The sequence below is a fragment of the Hirundo rustica genome, chromosome Z, assembly GCF_015227805.2.
Source record: "Hirundo rustica isolate bHirRus1 chromosome Z, bHirRus1.pri.v3, whole genome shotgun sequence".
Classification (NCBI taxonomy): domain Eukaryota; kingdom Metazoa; phylum Chordata; class Aves; order Passeriformes; family Hirundinidae; genus Hirundo; species Hirundo rustica.
The window spans coordinates 17,704,930-17,722,596 of NC_053488.1; the positions used below are offsets into that span (position 1 = coordinate 17,704,930).

The 17,667-nt window shown below is 39.3% G+C and overlaps 1 protein-coding gene across 3 annotated transcripts in view; it reads left to right on the top strand.

Moving 5' to 3' along the window:
* LIFR (LIF receptor subunit alpha) overlaps positions 1–16,730 on the top strand; it is a 49,856-nt gene extending 33,126 nt beyond the window's left edge. For all 3 annotated transcript variants that reach the window (XM_040090471.2, XM_040090468.2, XM_040090470.2), the window contains 10 exons: positions 1,934–2,099; positions 2,255–2,325; positions 2,735–2,948; positions 6,287–6,466; positions 8,062–8,163; positions 9,713–9,880; positions 10,508–10,669; positions 11,752–11,845; positions 12,390–12,468; positions 13,160–16,730. In XM_040090471.2, the coding sequence (XP_039946405.1) occupies positions 1,934–2,099; positions 2,255–2,325; positions 2,735–2,948; positions 6,287–6,466; positions 8,062–8,163; positions 9,713–9,880; positions 10,508–10,669; positions 11,752–11,845; positions 12,390–12,468; positions 13,160–13,798 (1,875 nt within the window). In that variant the 3' untranslated portion in view covers positions 13,799–16,730. The remainder of the gene's footprint in view (positions 1–1,933; positions 2,100–2,254; positions 2,326–2,734; positions 2,949–6,286; positions 6,467–8,061; positions 8,164–9,712; positions 9,881–10,507; positions 10,670–11,751; positions 11,846–12,389; positions 12,469–13,159) is intronic.
* Positions 16,731–17,667: the final 937 nt, after the last annotated feature.

Consider the following 17,667-nt stretch of genomic DNA (forward strand, 5'->3'; position numbering starts at 1 on the left):
AAGGATTCTCCCATGGGATATATCAGTAGCTGTACTCCAGTGAGGACCTCTTCAGCATAACAGAAGGTGGTATTTCTGGGTGGGGTTCAGATTTTCAGCCAGTCATGCTTCCAGCTGCTGCCTTGTGCTTCACATCATGAACCAGAGCTGCACATTTACTCTGCTGACTGTCAGAGGAGCTTGGAGTGCTAATTTAGGCACCAGCATCAGATACTGAGCGTAGGTGATGTGAATATATCCTCTTCTGTATTGCCTGACTTACCATGAGGTGACCTATCTCACTGGGGAAGCCTAATGAGAAGTGAATTTTCAGCAGGCCTGGTATTTACCCCAGTTTCTTTGTGCATACAGATCTCTCACCATTTCAAGTAGGTGCATAATGAATTCTCAGGTAGGTCTTGGTGCACAGAGCCTGAATTTTTAATTTGAGCACATTAACCTCAGAGGCTTCTTTTTGCAATGCTTGTTTGATTTTTAGCAGTATTCTGTTATCCTCTGCACTTAGTTGCCAACTGTTGAGCACAGCCTTGAAAAACAAATCAAGCCACAGAAAGGATGCAGCTAAGACTGAAGATAATCATTATGTACATGCCTCCAAAATAATAGGGTGCATGCTCTGTAAGAGTATTTTTAAAATACTTTCAAAGCACTTAATGAGTGTGGAATCCTTAAGCTTTTATATTTTCTCTGTAATAACATGTGTTAAGTAATAGTAGAGATTAGGTACTGCAAAAGGAGCTCAGACATTTTTGGAATATGCAGCGCAAAACCTGGGACATGCACTCATTTGTGAACCTTGCTACTGCATCAATCGTCTGCGATATTAGGAAAGGGTTAGGAAACATACTTCCACTGCAGTTTGATTTCCTTCACCTGCGTCAGAGCCCTCACCCACAGATATTTTGTATGATGCAGCAAATAACTTGGTAGAAGCTTTTATAGCTTTGTTATATGGTTGCTGGTTGCTTAATAAAAAGACTCCAGGAGTTCCCTGTCACAAAAGTAGCTGTGAAATTGTTATGGGGTTTTACATGGCATTTTGAGGATGTTTTCAGAAGCATTTCCATCCTTATGAGAGATTGTTGGCTTTTCTAGTATTTTTCAAGTTGTCATTTGGCTTTAGAAATGCACAATTAGTTGCATCTTAAAGTCACTTGGAGTCCAGTTTTTGGCAGCTGTGATGCACATGTGTTACAATTAGATTCAGTTAAAAAACATTCCCAGTCTTAGCGTTTCTTTAAGAAATTGTGAAACGCTCCCTAGACTCACACCACTTTAAGAATAATAGGAGAGACTAGTCCTGTCATAAAAGATGTGAACTGAGATCATCTGGGTAAGACCTGGATACTATCTTTTAAAGGAAAAATGAAGGCAGCAGACTGCATGATAAGCATCCTGCTGAAATAGGCTGTCTTTAGTGTACTTCTGTGCATGTCTCATAGGAAAAAGGCCCTTGTCCCCACAGTCTCATGAGCATGTGCTCAGTGGAAGTGTGGGTTCTGAACACCGGAGGTGAAATCCTGGCCTGCCTCATGTGTGCAGTTTTTCTGTGTGTGGGGGAGAGGGGAACAGAATGGGATAGATGGGAAACAACTGCCTGCTACTGTGTGCAGAACTCTCCCTGTTGAAGAATCATTTGTGTTGCCTCTGCTTTTCACACTTTACATCTCAAAGGTGCTGCCTACTGTAGGCTTCAATTTCTGTCTGTATAGAACATTATTTTGCTGGATCTCTGAATTGTTTTTCATTGTTTAGGGTGACTGCATAGGACACTTTTTCCCCACTATTTTCTTCATAGGGCTTGACTGCAGCTTTGACATTGTCAGTATTTTGGGGGGATAAAACCCCCCACCGTTTTAGGTGTTGACTAGCAGTGTAATTTAGAAGAAAAAAAAATACATGTATCATATCAAGTTCTGTAAATTTTTAACAGCACAATGTCTCCACACCTGGTCGAAAATCCTCAACTTACACAGCTCAGCTGAATGCATTGCACCCTGACACCAAATACCAGTTCAGGGTGCGCTGCTCAGCTGCTGACCACTTCTGGAGGTGGAGCGACTGGAGCAGGGGAGTGGAGCAGACAACATCAGAGGCCCGTAAGTTCATCTAACTCTTGATAAAGTGTTGAAATTGTGAAGATACATATTTTGAAATTAATAATCTATAAAAAGCCTAACTTTTCAATAGATGGTAAAATGTCTACTGTGCAACTGGGGAGAAAACTACCACCCTTTTTTTTTTTTTTATTTAGCTCCTGCAAGAGGACCAGATATCTGGAGAGAGAGGAGTCCTTCTGGTGAAAGCCTAATAGTCTTCTGGAAGGTAGATAGGACACTTAAAATAATATGTAATGGAACTGTACAGAAAACCTATTTCCTTACACATTTATAAATTAGTGAAGTTTATAGTCAATAAACCAGACTGCTTTTCTTAACTTTTTATAGAACCATACAGTGAGAGAAATATTTGTCTCCAAATAAGGATGTTATTAAAGTTTTGTAACTTAAACATAGCTTTGAGAAGCATTTAATGTGAAGAATTCAATGTTTTATACATCTCAGTTGAAAATTAAAAACTTAGGAACTTTCATGTTGATTCTCAAAGTCACACTTGACTTACTTTTTTTGCCTTACAGTCTTACACAGTCATGAGACTAGGCCAGGAACAGTAAATTCATGTCATCTTCTGTATATTGCATTTTGGTTTTAATGTGCACCTTGTCTGTTCATAGCCCTTATCCCTCTCTGAAACCAATGGAAAAATAGTTTCTCATGAAGTGTCCTGCCACCTGCTAGAGACACTACTGGAGCATAAAGTAGTCTTTGAACCCTCAAACAGAACTGAGATAAAACTTGGAAAAAGTGATTGTGTAATTAGCGTTGTAGCCAGAAACCAAGCGGGCTCATCTCCCCCTTCAAGGATAACAAGCGTGGAACTTCCAAGTGGTGAGTGCTCCCAGCTGAGAATTAAATACCTTCAAAGCTTGGGCAATACCTGGGAAAGTTTGTTTATTGAAAAATAATGCTTTGTTTGTGTTAATTTCCCCACACAAATCTGCTTGGTAAGGAAAAAAAGTGCTGATTTGCTTTTAGGGTAGTGTCTCACCAATTAATTGTGCTCTTTACATAAAATAAAGATGATAATGTGCAGTCTTTACTGCTATTTGCACTTTTCAGGAACAAGAATGAGGCATCAAAACCATTGGTGTAGATCTCTGATATTTAGGGAGCTCAGTATATTTCTGTGTGTTCTTGTTGAGAAACTGAGAAGTGTTACATGCTAAAGAGATTCAGAAGTTTTGGCGGTGTTGTGTGGCTTTTTTAAGGCAAGAGTTGTCAGTTCAACGGCTGTGAGCTCTGCAGGAGAATAATTGGACTGGTTGGTGAAGTGTTGGCATCCTTGTGCTGGGGAGCTAGTGTTTGAAAAGGAGGTAGGGCTTTAGCTTCCCAATTAAAACACTGCTACTCTTGTTGAGGGCTTTGTAAAAGGAAATAGCTGAGCCAGATAATGATTTTTTGCTCCTAACACAGAGCTTGGAGAGTAGATAATATTGCAAAGCAGTTATTGAGAGTCTACACTTCTCTGCATGCCAGAGAGTGTAATTTCCCAAAGCCCAAACCTTTTTCTCCAGATCTGGCTGATGCTCTGCAGGGAGGACAGATTTACACAGCAAGGCTGTCTCCACTTGTTTGCCAGGAACATTCATGGGTCTGCTTCTCCTTGCCCACCTGGAGAGCAGGTGTCATTGTTGGTTGTCTGGCATCTCAGGTTCTGAGAAGACATGGAAGGAAGAAATGTGTTCTGGCTGAGATTCACAGTGAGATGAAAAAAAAAGTTTGTTTCTGTGTGAAGGAAAACCATGTGAAATACACTGTTTCTTGTGCTTCTCCAAAACAAAGAATCGCAGAATAGGTCAGGTTGGAAGGGCCCACAGTCCTGCCTCCTCACCCAGACAGGGCCATCCCAGAGCACAAGGCACAGGATTGTGTCCAGATGGCACTTGGGTATCTTCAGTGAGGGAGACCCCATGACTTCTCTGGGCAACCTGTCCAAGTGCTTGGTCACTGCACAGGAAAGTTCTTTCTCATGTTCAGGTGAAACTTCCCGAGCATCAGTTTCTGTCCTATTGCTCAGCATTACTGAGAAAAGCCTGGTCCATGCTCTGACTCCTCCCTGCAGATACTGACAGACATTGAAAAGGTCCCCTCTCAGTCACCTCTGCTCAAGGCTTAACAGGTCCACTCCCTTAGCCTTTCCTCATAAGAGAGATGCTCCAGTCCCTTAAGCATCTTTGTTGCCCTCCACTGGACCCATATCAGGAGCTCCACGTCTCTCTTGTCCTGAGGAGCCCATAACTGAGCACAGTTATGCTAATGCTAACAGCTGGTAGTATATTCTTAGTCTGCCTGTTGGAGGGAAAAGTAATTGTATGGGACAGTTGGTTTGAAATGCTTTTTAGCTCTCCTTCAGCAGAGAAAGAGTGAGACTCTGGGAGTCAGAGAGGTCTCTGTAATGGATTTGTGGTGTGGGGTAGCTGATGGCAGCTAGAGCTTTGCATTCATTTATAGCTCTCTCTTAGATGTCTGAGGTTCTGTTTGGTATTACCCAACTGGTACTCATTAAAGATTCGTTCCCAAGTTGGTATAGGAATTAAGTCACTGACTGGAGTCATAAAAGATGACTCATTCAGAAAACTGGATGACTTTTTTGCCCAGACATCTTTTCTGGCTGCATCCTATGTGCAGTCTGTAAGTGCTCTTAATATCCATAAGAGAGCAGAGGGTCTGAAGCTGGAGATCTGCTGAGGTTTCCTGAAAACTGAAAACACAAGCAAAGGATACACTGCCATAATTAGTTTGTCACTGTCTCTGAAAAGTGCTCTGTATAGAGTTGAAGCATGTAATCTGGCTGTTCCAGACTCCCCTACCATAGTAGTGCTATAGTGCTGGTAGTTATTTGTTCTTCTAGTCTAAGCTGTAGATTTAGATAACGTATGCATGTAGAAATGTAGTATATGCAGACATATAAATACATCAAAATGAGCAGTACTGCCCATGGTGAATTTCTGGTCATTTAGCTCAGAAAATAAGGTGAGGTGTGGTATTTTTAAGTATTTTTTAGAGAGTATGTGATTACTATCAGTAAAAAAATCTTCTGTAAATAGAAAAAACTAGTCTGATAATTAGAAATGTGATCTTTTCCAGCATCTTACAAATGCTCGGTGCATATTAGTTTTTCTGGGGACAATATCAAAGCCCTTGTGAAGTAGATTTGCCCTTTTTTTGTATGGGTTTTTTTCTTGCCATGAGCAAGCTACAAAAGAATTGTAGCTGTATGTATTAACTGTATGTTAAGATTATTTAGAAATAGACAGTCGTTTGTCATTCATAGCACATCTGTGACAGTAAAGTTTTCATAGCACTAATTCTTAAAAACTGTTCCTTGCCCTTCAGCCTTCCATAGTTTATGGCTTTAATAAAATGAAATAATAGTCTCAACGGGGAGCATAAATGAGAACACTGAAAAAGGAAAACTGAAACCCTGAGATTGTTTTTGCAGATCTGTCATGGGGCCACTGCTTTTGTGGTGGCCTTTGGAAACCATCCCTTAGCTCTGTGGGGTCCCATCTGATGGACAGATGTGGAGGGCAGCTGCAGGAATCGGAAGCTTTTCCCAGATCTTATCGCTTCAAGGGCAGATACACCTTTGATAGAGAAACAAGAAAAATAGACTAAAGGCAAAGTTTTTTGTTTTGTTTTTTTTCTTTCTTGTACAATTTACCCTTGGTAGACTGAAGCCTCCATAAAGTTCACCAGGGACGTGATTATTGCTGTTGATTCTTCATGAAAAATGGTTGTCTGTGGCTGGGCGAGTGACAGCAAGACACTTTGAAAGAAACACAAAGCAAACCATTTGATGAAATGACAGCAGGAATTTATAGCTGGAGGCTTCTGCCAGATTGGTGTCAATTCATATTTGAACCTGACATCTGCTGTAAATCCTTACCTTGAAAAAAGTGCTTTTCAAGCCAGTCCTGAGCTGCTGCATTTCTCGTCATCATATTTAAGGCTGGCTGAGGGATTTGCTGCAGGCTATGTCTGATTCTGAGCACTCGAGAAAGCTCAGTTGAGTGCACCGCTTTGAATTTCACAGTTCACTCATGCCTCATAGAAATGGCAGTCATTTATAAAGCCATTGTTCTGTGTTTGGAAGGCTTTCTTTCATCTTGGACTAAAGGTAAATGTCTGCTCTTTGATGGATTTTTCTGTCATCTTTGTTGCAGACAATGTCACAACAGATCAGGCCGTGGCAATGGGGAATGGAATTAATATTTCTTGGGACTCTTACCCCAACATGACATGTGGCTACGTAGTAAAATGGTGTCATTCATCTGGGTCTGAACCCTGTATTGTGGACTGGCAGAAATTTCCTTCAAATACAACAAATGCAGTTATAAAATCTGGTAAGTCAGAAATAATTTCTTGTCTTTCTGTTGAGATCCTGAGGAGCAAGTGGAATAAGAACAGCATGAAGCTATAGGTTGCAGATTATTTGATTGCTGTGTACTTGTGTAAATAAATGAAATTCTTCTTGGTACTGTGTTTATTTTAATTTCTTACACAGTCTTACCAAGTCCAAATATCAGTCTTCACTTAACTTTTATCATGCTGTGTTTATTAACTGTTTTGAAATTACCTCTTCTAGCTGTACCCCACAATTTCCTAACTCAGCCTAATGCATAATGGTTAATTTAGAGTTCAGGGGTTTATTTGGAATCTAAGCATAAACAGTGCTGTTCAGGATGGGAGAAGACTAATCCGTTGTTTTTACATAAGGCAGATTTTTTTAAGTGTGACCTCCATGTGTTGGCTTGCTGTCAACTATTGAAATTTCCTGGAACAGGGCACATTCCAGGTCTCTAGATGCTGGTGGGTAGATCAGAGAAATGAAATTCAGCTGTGGTGGGACTAGTAGCAGCAGAAGTGGAAAGAGAGAACCCATTAAAGATGTGGGATTTTTTCCTCTGTTGTCTATAAGGATATATATTTGCCTTTTAGAAGAATTCAGTATTAAAGTCTCCATTGAAGAAAACAACTTGGAGCTGTGTACATAGGAAAGTTGAGGGGGAGTGAGACCTGGGAGGGTGGAGGATGTATGTTTTTCTGTCTGTAATTACAACACTGTGTCCATGTTGTTTCCATTTGTACTAGCTAGAGATCACTTTTTTTTTAAGCAGACAATACTGTGTCTGTCCAATGATGCACTGCTTCACTCCTGAGTTCTTCACTGAGATGGTTCTTGCAGCCTGTGACTCTTGTGTGAGTTATCCAGCTGCTAGGGCTGGCCTCAAGCTGGCAAATCCACCTCTCCTCTGAATTCTGCTATGAGAATCTCATAGCTGCACCTAAACTCTTGCAAAACCCAGCTGACTTCTGTGTAGTTTCACAGTGGTATCTTGTTTAGAAAAAATCTTGAAAGTAGTATACAGCCCTGACTTGAGAAAATCCCAGAAAGTGTTAAATTATTTACACATTATAATATCAAATATCTGTGCTTCCACCAAAGACATGAAAAGCATAAATTCAATGACTATCTGTGTTTTTTAGTCAGTTCAGTACTGAAGGTCATTGTTAAAAGTTGCTTCACTGTAACTTTTGAGAGCTTTCTGTATATCTTTTGTACTGTTGCTCCATTAAGCCTGGTTATTTCAAAATACATTTGTATTTCTGAGGAGGCAGGATCTACATGGCTGCTGTGGGAGGAAAGGAAGGGGATTATTTCTGGTAACTTCAATTCGTGTTTCCCCATGGAAAGAGCAATTTATGCAATTTGAGTAGCTTGTTTTGAATCCTCTTTGTTTAGTACTAAACTTTCTCTGGGATCTAGATTTGGTTACTGCTTCTAAACCACATCTGATGGCATCGTTTTTGTAGAAATTACAAGTATTTATACCATTTATACTTTGTAATTTTTTAATACATATTTATATGTCTGTCTATAATCTAAAAGCGTCATTCTTCTAAAGTGAATTATTCTTACAGCAATTTTCTCTTGCAGCTCTGTTCAAACCTGGCGTGAGATACAACTTTTCTCTATACGGCTGCAAATCCATGGGATATCAGTTGTTGAAAAATGTAACTGGGTATATGAAAGAGCTGCGTAAGTGCACTTTAATCAGTCAGGATCTCAAAGTGAACTTAGTCTATGTCTATTTTTAACTCGATGTTGGCAGAAGAAAACTGAGACCAGAATCCCCATGCAGTACTATTGACTTCTGTTGGTTCTCTGTGTATAGTTGTAACACGTCTCCAGCCACTTCCAGTTCCAAGCATATGCAGTAACCCTGTGTTCTCCAGCTTGTGTGGTGGCACAGAGTGTCACAACAAGTCACAGTCGTAATTTTAACCGCATGGCCATGGTCCCTTTTACACAAGAGGAGGCAACTTTTTTGATTCAAGTCCAAGTAGACTTCTAAGCACACTTGGTACAGCTCAGCAAATGTGAAAAGTATCCGTAACAATTTCTGTTTGAAAGCATTTCTTAGATCAAATTAGATCCTAGAGCACAAACCACTTTGACAATCGCATTTGTATTCTAACCCACACCAACCTTGTCTGGGTAAGTGGAGTTTGACCCAGTGCTGAGCATTGCTGGCCTGAAGATGCATTAGTGTCTGAATGCTTTCTGTTCCCAGGTGTCTGGACTTGACCTTACCCTTTAACATCACAGCTGTATTGTTTTGTACCTACAGCACTCATTTCACTTTGAAGTTTAATGTGTTTTCTGCTAAAATAGTTTGCATAGAAAACTGAGCTACTGACACAATCTGAGTCCTTGGAAATGGTGTCATTTCATTGCTAAGGTTGAAGGTGAGATTAAGGCAATTTTACCAGAAATTCAATTTTCAGGCATTTGTATCTCTGCAAAAATTCTGAAAGGTTTTCCAGAAGAGTTTTCCATGTGTATTATGAACAGATCAGACAGAAGCTTTCAAGGTATAGACTTTGAGGGACTAAAAATGTATTGAATGTGCAGAAGAAACTTACTAGGAACTGAGAAATGCAGAAGAGCATAGGTTCGTTCTAAAACTTCAGATTTGCCTTTGTACAGATAACCATCAAGAGAAAAATGGATGCATTCTTAAACATAAGTTCAGCCCTGCAGGATAAAAGCCAAATGTCAGACTAAGTCCTATCATTATACATGACCGTATGTGTTTTATGCTGTAACACTTTCAGCAGGCTTCAGGTATTGGAATAAGGACTTGTGTAAACTGCTAAGAGTAGTTTTTTTAACCCGAGATGGTAGCAATGTGGAGTCTGTAGTTTTAAGACAAGCTGTGAAGTCACAGAGTTAAAGCCTGTAAAAGCTAATATGTATCCTCTGAATGTTTATACAATCTTTTGGGGTTTGTTACAGGAAGAAGGATATTTACATGTATGGGTTTGTAAGAAGGATGACCAAAGAGAATTTTTTCTTTTAGCACCTCTTCATAGCTAATACTGCAGTAATTATTAACAATTAGTCCAGCATAACTGTATTTTTGTAGCACCTCCTGCTAAGTCTTTCACTTGTACTTTACAGTGAAAGTATTATCTTGAGGGATAGGCTAGCTCCAAAATAAAACTGATGAAATACTTACATGGTTTCAGCATTTTATGATAAGGTAATTTCTTACTGGTTTCTGCCTTCCTAATTCTCCTTACAGCTCCAAAAACTGCACCAAATTTTATTGTTGAAGAAACTTCTTCAGATTCTATATTGGTAAAATGGGAAGACATTCCTGTTGATGAATGCCGAGGGTTTTTAAAAGGATATCTTCTTTCCTTTGCAAAAGGTGAAAAAGATGCTTTAAAGCCTAGACTTTCAGAATCAGGTAAGTTAATTGCGTAGACTGCAACTTCCTTGCTTACATCTTTCTTTTCTATTTTTTAATAATTTAATTTCACTTCTAGGAAAAAATGCTTTAATAATAATTCAGTTGCATATACTGCATTGTTATAATTGGCCCCGGATTTGTGACAAAGGCATTTAAAATAATCAGCTCCCTGTGTGATTAGCACAGTTATTTTTTAATATAAAGCAAAAGTTGGAGAAAACCCTGTCTCACTGGGGCCATAAAGTAATGCAGTGACTAAGTAGCAGTGTGTCATGCTGCCCTGTGCTCAGATACCCTGGATAGATGAGGTGGGGAGGTTACATGGTTATATTTAACAGGATATGTTCTTGCAGTGTCAATTCTGTCAGGACTGAAGCCTGACTCACATTCATAAGACAAACAGGGGGGGTAAGGAAATGAAGTCAATCTGCAGCAGCAGCACCACACTCCTGTGCTGTTTGGTGCCATGTAAGCCTTAGGCAGCATTGCTAAGGTTCTTTATTTCAGTTTTCCTGTACATGGACTGTTCAGGTTTCATCTGCTTACTTCAGAAAAGTTATGCTAAGGCTGAGGTTGTCTTTTTGAATCCTTTCTTACAAAGCTTTTCTTACTGTTTCCAAACAGGGAATCCAGAACTTAAAGTTAATAATATCACTGACTTAACAAAGAAGTCTATGAAAATACTTGATCTTCAAGGCAAAACTAGTTACCAGCTGGAACTGCAAGCCTACACTGCTGGTGGTTTAAGCCCTCCAAACAGCCTCTATGTGGTGACAAAGGAGGACTGTAAGTTGATCATCCCTGTTCAGACATACCCCTATCTTTAGCACAGGGGCTGTATGATGTAAATAAAACTGAGCTTATTTTGTTGGTTTATGGGTTTTTTTCTGGTCTTGTAGGTGGTTTGGGCCTACAGTCTAATTTTTCCCTTTATTTAGCTGGGTATTTATAAACACAAAACTCAGTACAACTCAGAATGAGAGAGATCCTTTCCTATTACAGCTACTTTGTAGTTCATGATAATGTATGCATAAAAAATAGCTTCTAACCTACTACTAAATATAGTAGAGTCTGAGCTTTGTTTTCTCAAACAGCCAGTTGTTTTTGTCAGGTTTCCCATGATGAATATCTGCTAATACATGGTGAGAAGAAAGACATTGTGGAAATATTTATCAGTTTCAGAGTTTAAACAGATGCTTCTCTGCTTTTAATTCAGTTTTATTGATCCCTTGACAGAAGCAAACACAGAAAGACAGTTAGCAAAAAACAAACAAACAAACAAACAAACAAACAAAAAACAAACCACCCACACTTTGGAAAATAAGAGAAAAAGAGTATTTCCTATGAAGGACTAAATGCTGTGGTGCAGCTAAAATGCATGAAAAGTCAATCTTGAGGCATTTAATATCAGTAGAGGAAGGCAGTGGGGATGTATTGGAGATGAAGCTCAGGGACTGGAAGCATTGTAAAACATATAAAAGACAATGGTGTTTATGCAATTAGTTGTTGGCCTAGAAGAGCCATTACCAGAAACTTGGCCAGCTCAGGTAGCATGGAAGTGTAATGCCAGTGCTTTGTGCAAACAGAATCACAGTAGAGCCTTGTGCTACACATGAAGCCTTCTGCAATTGAACAATCAGAGAGAAATATCTGCTGATTCCTGTAGTTATCACTGAATCTGTTTATGGATGAACCTTTGCCCTTCCAGCAAAACAGAAGGGTGATGGTGTAGGTCACTTTTTGCAGACAACTTCCTTAGCTGAGTTTAATGGAATGGTCTTTAATTGGGAGGAATGTTAGAAAAGGCATAAAACTTACTGGTAACATTGGATATGTATTTGCTGTCTTTTCTTTTTCTTATCCCCCAGCTGTAGGATTAATCATTGCAATTCTCATCCCCGTGGCAGTGGTGGTGCTGCTTGGAGTGTTGGCCAGCATCTTCTGCTACCGAAAGAGGGAATGGTAAATGCCTGCCATGGGTTCTCTTCTTCTCCTGGAAGTGTTTGCTTCAGTGCTAGGGTTTTCCATGATTTTAGTTACTCTTTGTTTTCTCTAAATACCCAAAGATGTTAGTGGGCTTTATTTAAAGGTGGGTGGCAAAAACATATTGTGGAAGGTGAGGGAGAAACTGAGTTGGAGAGAGGTCAGAGGGCAGAATGCAAAAAGTTTTTCCAGGAGCCTGTCTTCCACTGAGAACCATTTATGAATAGCTCCCAAATGGAAATAAGCTGGCGACATACTGTAATTTGTGCACTCTCTACAAACAAAGGTAGACATAACACCTTCAACTTTTAGTAAATGTGGCATATTGAATTCCCAACTTACTTAAAAAAAAAAAAAGGTTGCTGTTTTTTTCCATTATACTCAGTGAAATTTCAACACACTAAATCTTTATGCCAGATGTCTTCAGTATTCTGAATTAGAAATGTCCTGACTCTATTTTGTGTATTCACATTTTGTTTCAGGCTCTGCTATCTTTTAACAGTTTATTCTTTTCTCTTTAAAGGATTAAAGAAACATTTTATCCAGAAATCCCGAATCCTGAGAACAGTAAGGCACTGCAGTTTCAGAGGAACATCTGTGAGGTAACCCTTATTTTAAATCTAGTATTTTAAGCTTCTGAAAGATAAACCAAGTTAAAGAATTCTTTTGCAAACTTGGACTCATCTGTTGCAATTGTAGAAAAAACTCTGTGACAGAGGGAAACAAGCCAGTTTACTGAGTAGCTTCTGTCAGGTGCTATCTGGAGCCTTGTTTTTTGTTAACGTACTTACTTGCAATGTTTGAACTAGGAAAGGACAGCTGCATTTCTCTTCTTCCAGCTAATGAGAAGTGTCAGTGCCTGGTAACAATACAGGAGCAATACACACATCTTTGTCAAAAGACGGTGAAAACATCTACTTTGTTAGAAAAAGCAGAAAGTATGGAGATCTGCCATATCCCTTCCTCCGTAAATACATTAGATGGAGATGGACATATTTAAACAGCCTTCAGGAATGGGTTATACAAAGATAAGATTTGGGGAGAATTTCTCAACACTTACAGTAAGATCTCAAGTCTCTTTAATTAGCATAAAGTACTTCTAACATTAATGGGAATGTGAGCCAGCAAATAATAAACACTTGGTTTTTTCTTTTTTATTGTATTGTACTAGTGGGCATGGCATGAGTACAGTCCACAAGCCACCAAACTGCTGTAATTCAGACAAGTTGTTGCTTTCAGGTTTTTCAGATCTTTTAGCTTAGTGTCTCCCCCTTCTCCTTTTTCTCCTTTCAGGGGAATAAGACACTTAAAACACTGGAAATGAACCCTTGCACTCCCAACAGTGTTGAAGTGGTGGAAACACAGTCTACAGCTCCAAAGATGGAAGACACAGAGATGATGTCCCCAGCAGCAGAGACCACTGTGCCTGAAGATGGCTGTGACTCAGAAATGGAGAACCACGTTGTTGTGTCCTACTGCCCTCCTATCATTGAAGAGGAGATCTCAAATCCCCCTATGGATGAACCTGGGGGGTCATCTCAGGTGGTTTACATTGACATCCAGTCAATGTATCAGCCTCAAATTAAACCAGAGGAGGAGCCCGCAATAGACTTAGCAACTACAGCAGGCTATAAGCCCCAAATGCAGCTGTCTATCAGTGCCCTGAAAATAGAGGGTCATTCACCTGTGGAAGAAGAATTGGATAAAACTGCAGGTTACAGACCTCAAACAAACACAAATGCCTGGAACATGGGCACTCCAGACTCTCCTGGATCAGTTGAAAGCAACAATGAAAATGCATCTTTTGGGAGTCCATGTTCAATTAATTCACGACAGTTTTTACTTCCCCCAAAAGATGATGAAGACTCTCCTAAACCTATTAATACAGGGTGGTCCTTCACACACTTTTTTCAGAACAAAACAAATGATTAACAGTGGGTCCTCATTGCACATGAACCTGCCTTCTGAATAAGCTTTTATTCCTGATATTGTAAAGAAAGGAAGAAGAAAAGTGCAAAAGGCATGAATTATTCTTGGAGACAGTCAGCTGTTCAAGTGAGCTGAATGTTACCATGTTTAAGTTAGTCAAAGTGTTAATATTCCATTGTAATAGAGGCTGAGAGGCCAAAATTATAGCAATTTAGTTATTACTCTGGTAAAGTATATTAGATGTAAGGGGTTTTGAATTTACAGCCCCTGATAATTATAGTCAAAGAACTCTGCCTACCTTCACGTAGTACTCCAAGATTAATGTGGTCTCCTGCAATTTATAACTTGGAAAAGTTGCTTTGCTTTGTTGTAGTTCTTCTCAGTCATGCAGACTCAAATGATGCAGCGCCAACGGTTTCCCTTAATGAAGGTTTAATTTATAGCAAATCTCAGCCTAAGACACAGAAACAATGTGGTGGGAAACCGTTGAGAACTTTTACCTAGTTATAAACGAAGAACAAATGAGAGTGCTGTTTTTTTTCTTCTCCTGTATGGAAGGTTATTATCACTGTTTAACACTTACAAAGCAATGGCCATTCAAATCTGTTGCTTTTTAACTAGACACTAATTTCTGTACCTACTGTACAATGTTGATTAAATGTTTGACTCAGGGGTACAAACTTGGGGAAAAGAAGTGTAACACTGATTGAAACCTCAACAAGAACTGCATAAAGTTTAAAAGTTCATTTAAAAAAAAAAAGAAAAAAAACACTTAGAATGCTCTATATTTTTTCTATCTTTTGGTTAAAAAGTTAATCTTTCCTAATGTATTGCACTAATACATTTTGTACTTCATAGCTTCTGCTCCAGATCTGCTTTGAAGTGGTACAGTAGTCCATTCACCCTCAGTGTTCAGCAGTCTTTGCACTATGCAGTAATGTAAGCCATGGGGAAATCTCTGTCTACTCGCCTTAGCTGCTGAAGCAGTTTGGCACATGAAATTAGAGGTAGTAGGACTAGCTCCTTGAGAAGAAATTGCTCTTTGGATGATGTTTATTGTATTAGCTTTGTATTACCTTCTGCCTGGCTTATTTTAGGTGTCTGTCCAACAGGACCTTCTGTACAAATCCTACCTGGGAGTACAAGGAAGGATTTCTCTAGTGGCAGGGAGAAAGCCAGGGAGGTTTTAGTGCCGCTAATTCTACCTCTCCTTTACCAGATATGTGATGCAAAGAAAGCTTAAACGGTGTACATTTGTGTGCTTAAAGGAGTGTTTAGAACAATCATCTTTTAAAATGCTTGTTTTCACATGTGCATCTCTAGACATCTGTAACTGTTTCACTGTGTAAATTTCAGGCTGTGGCATACATGGATTTCACTAGCTCACAGGAGAAACTTTCAAGAAACTTACCTGTTTCTTGCTGTAAAACAGTGGGGATGTTAAAACAGTGGGGTGTCAAATGTTAAAAGAGCTTGATCAAAAAGGTTTCCGTAAAGTCCTAACCAATTTTTCTTTTTTTTTTTAATCTCCATTTCCTTAGCTACTTTGTAGGGTTTTTAGGGTTTGGGTTTGGTTTTTGGATTGTTTTTAGTTGTTGGATTTTTTTTGGTGGTGGTTTGTTTTGTTTTTTTTTTTGGGGGGGGGGATGCTGGATTGTTTGTTTGGGGGTGTTTGTTTGTTTATTTTTAATAAATAAGATATGGGAATAGTTTTTGAAACAAAACAGATAAGGAGTCTGAATTGGCTAGGCTGCTGGTTGTAAAGGTATGAGGGTAGACTGGGACAGACATTTGACTTGACCGACATTTGGTCTGCAAACCACATGATCTGGCCATCAAAATAAAACCAAGCATAAAGTTAAACCTAATCACAGCAATGGATGGTTCCGTTTCAGAGGCTGGTATGTCTCTGCCATCTCCGTGGAACAAAAGTATAGAGGTGTTTCAAAACTGACAAAAATGCAAAGCACTAAATACTTACCATAATAGGTAACAGCTAGGAAGCTGTGTGTGCCTCCTGGAAGAGTGAACAGTGAAGAAGTGAAAAACAGTTTAGTCTGCAGGCCTGGCAGAGTGCAAGATATCTCTGAAAAAGAACAGAAAGTGCACATAGGATTCATCTGTTGAATCTTTGAATTAGCAGGGCTGCGTGTGCAAAGACAGGCAATGCAAAGAGCTGCGGTCCGTTTGTGACCAGGCATCAGCACAAGGGAAGTGTCATAGCCTATTGCCTAGAACATTAAACTGACATATGAAAGGAAGCAGTTAAGCCCTTTGTGACTGCTAGCCGGGAAGGGGCTAAATCCTAATAGTAACAACTGTTTTTCATAATAGTTCTTTTTTAGAGTATTTCTTTTCACTTGTGTAGATTTGGCTTAATGTCTCCAACTCCTGAGATGAATTTTAGCTTGCTGCTATATGCTTTTAATCAAAAGCAGATGATGTCATGGACAATGTGTATAGGTAGTGGTTTGGGTTGCTTTTTTTAATAGAGTAGTTTCCCAGTGTGGAGGAGCAGTCAGTATTGTATGGTGATCCAGATGAAAGAAAAAAACCTCTGTAGCAGAACAGCTGACCATGAAGAATAACTGTGCTTTTCATATGGCTGTGTATTGCAAGAAACAAAATCAAACTGCAGTTTGAGAGTACTAGCAAATTTTAATTTGGAGACTGGAAACCAGGGCAGCTGCAGAGAACACCTAGAGCTCACAGGAAGCTGTTTAGGACCATTCTCATTGTTCACATGGTGAATCACTTACACATAAGCATCCCATACTCAGGTTTCCCAGTGTGCTGCTCTTCCTATTCAGTAAAGACAACAACATTTTAAATTGCTTCATTTCTTAGTGATTAGATAAGGAAAAGCTCCACAAGTGCATGTTCTGCCTCATTGTTGATGTTATAAACTCTCTCTTACCTAATTATTCATCCCTCTTTTTTTTTTTTTTTTTTTTTTTTTTTTTTTTTTTTTTTTTTTTAATATATAATTATTGACTATATACCTGGTGTTCTGACTTTCAGGATGCAGGCCCGTTCACAGCAATGGTTTCAGTAACAGAAGAGTGGGGCAGATGTGGGAGAAATACAGGCTTCTGCAGTATCTGTAGCATCATTGTTGCTTAATACTGATGAGCCAGTAAGCAGTTGTCATTCCAGCACTTGAAAGTTCAGCTGCTTCACCTCTGTGGTTTCCTTTGAGCCTATTCAGTGCTGCCTTTCAAATGCCTATCTCAGATCTTCAGCAGTGAATTCAGATGCATAGGGAGAGGTGCTGTGCTAATGTTGTGATCGTCCACCCCTAGGTTCATGGAGCAGTAGGAATAAATGACAAGGGCAGTTAGGGTACAGACTTGCTTTGTGAGCCCAAGTGCCACGTTAAACCAGTGAAGCATCTTTAAAAATGTCTTTGAACCAAATACTCTTTCAAAGCATGGTGCTCTTTCATAGCCTCTAAATGCTTTGGTAACAATTGTAAGCTTCAGAGGGGATCAGATTTTTTGTACTAGTGCCTTCTAGCTTCCTGATGAGCCTCTTTGGAGAAGTTTTTTTTTCCTGAAAAATATCTTAGGAATCCTACAGTTTAAACTGTATTTGCTTACCATCATTTTATTGAACATTTATTTTTACTTCTTTGGGGGTTTTACTTCATTTTTTAGGAGAGTAGAAAGTGCAGCTTAAAAAAAAAAAAATTGAAAAAGAGCCAAATAAAAAATAAAACCCGACAACTTCCAGAAGGGATGTGACCAGAAGGGATTGTGTCCAAGTCACTGTCATGACTAACTCAGTGCTTCAGTCCTCCAGGATCAGTGTTCAGAGATGTAGGATATTTATGCCAAGCAGTTGCTTTCTGAAGAAAGTCGTCAGTTCTGCTG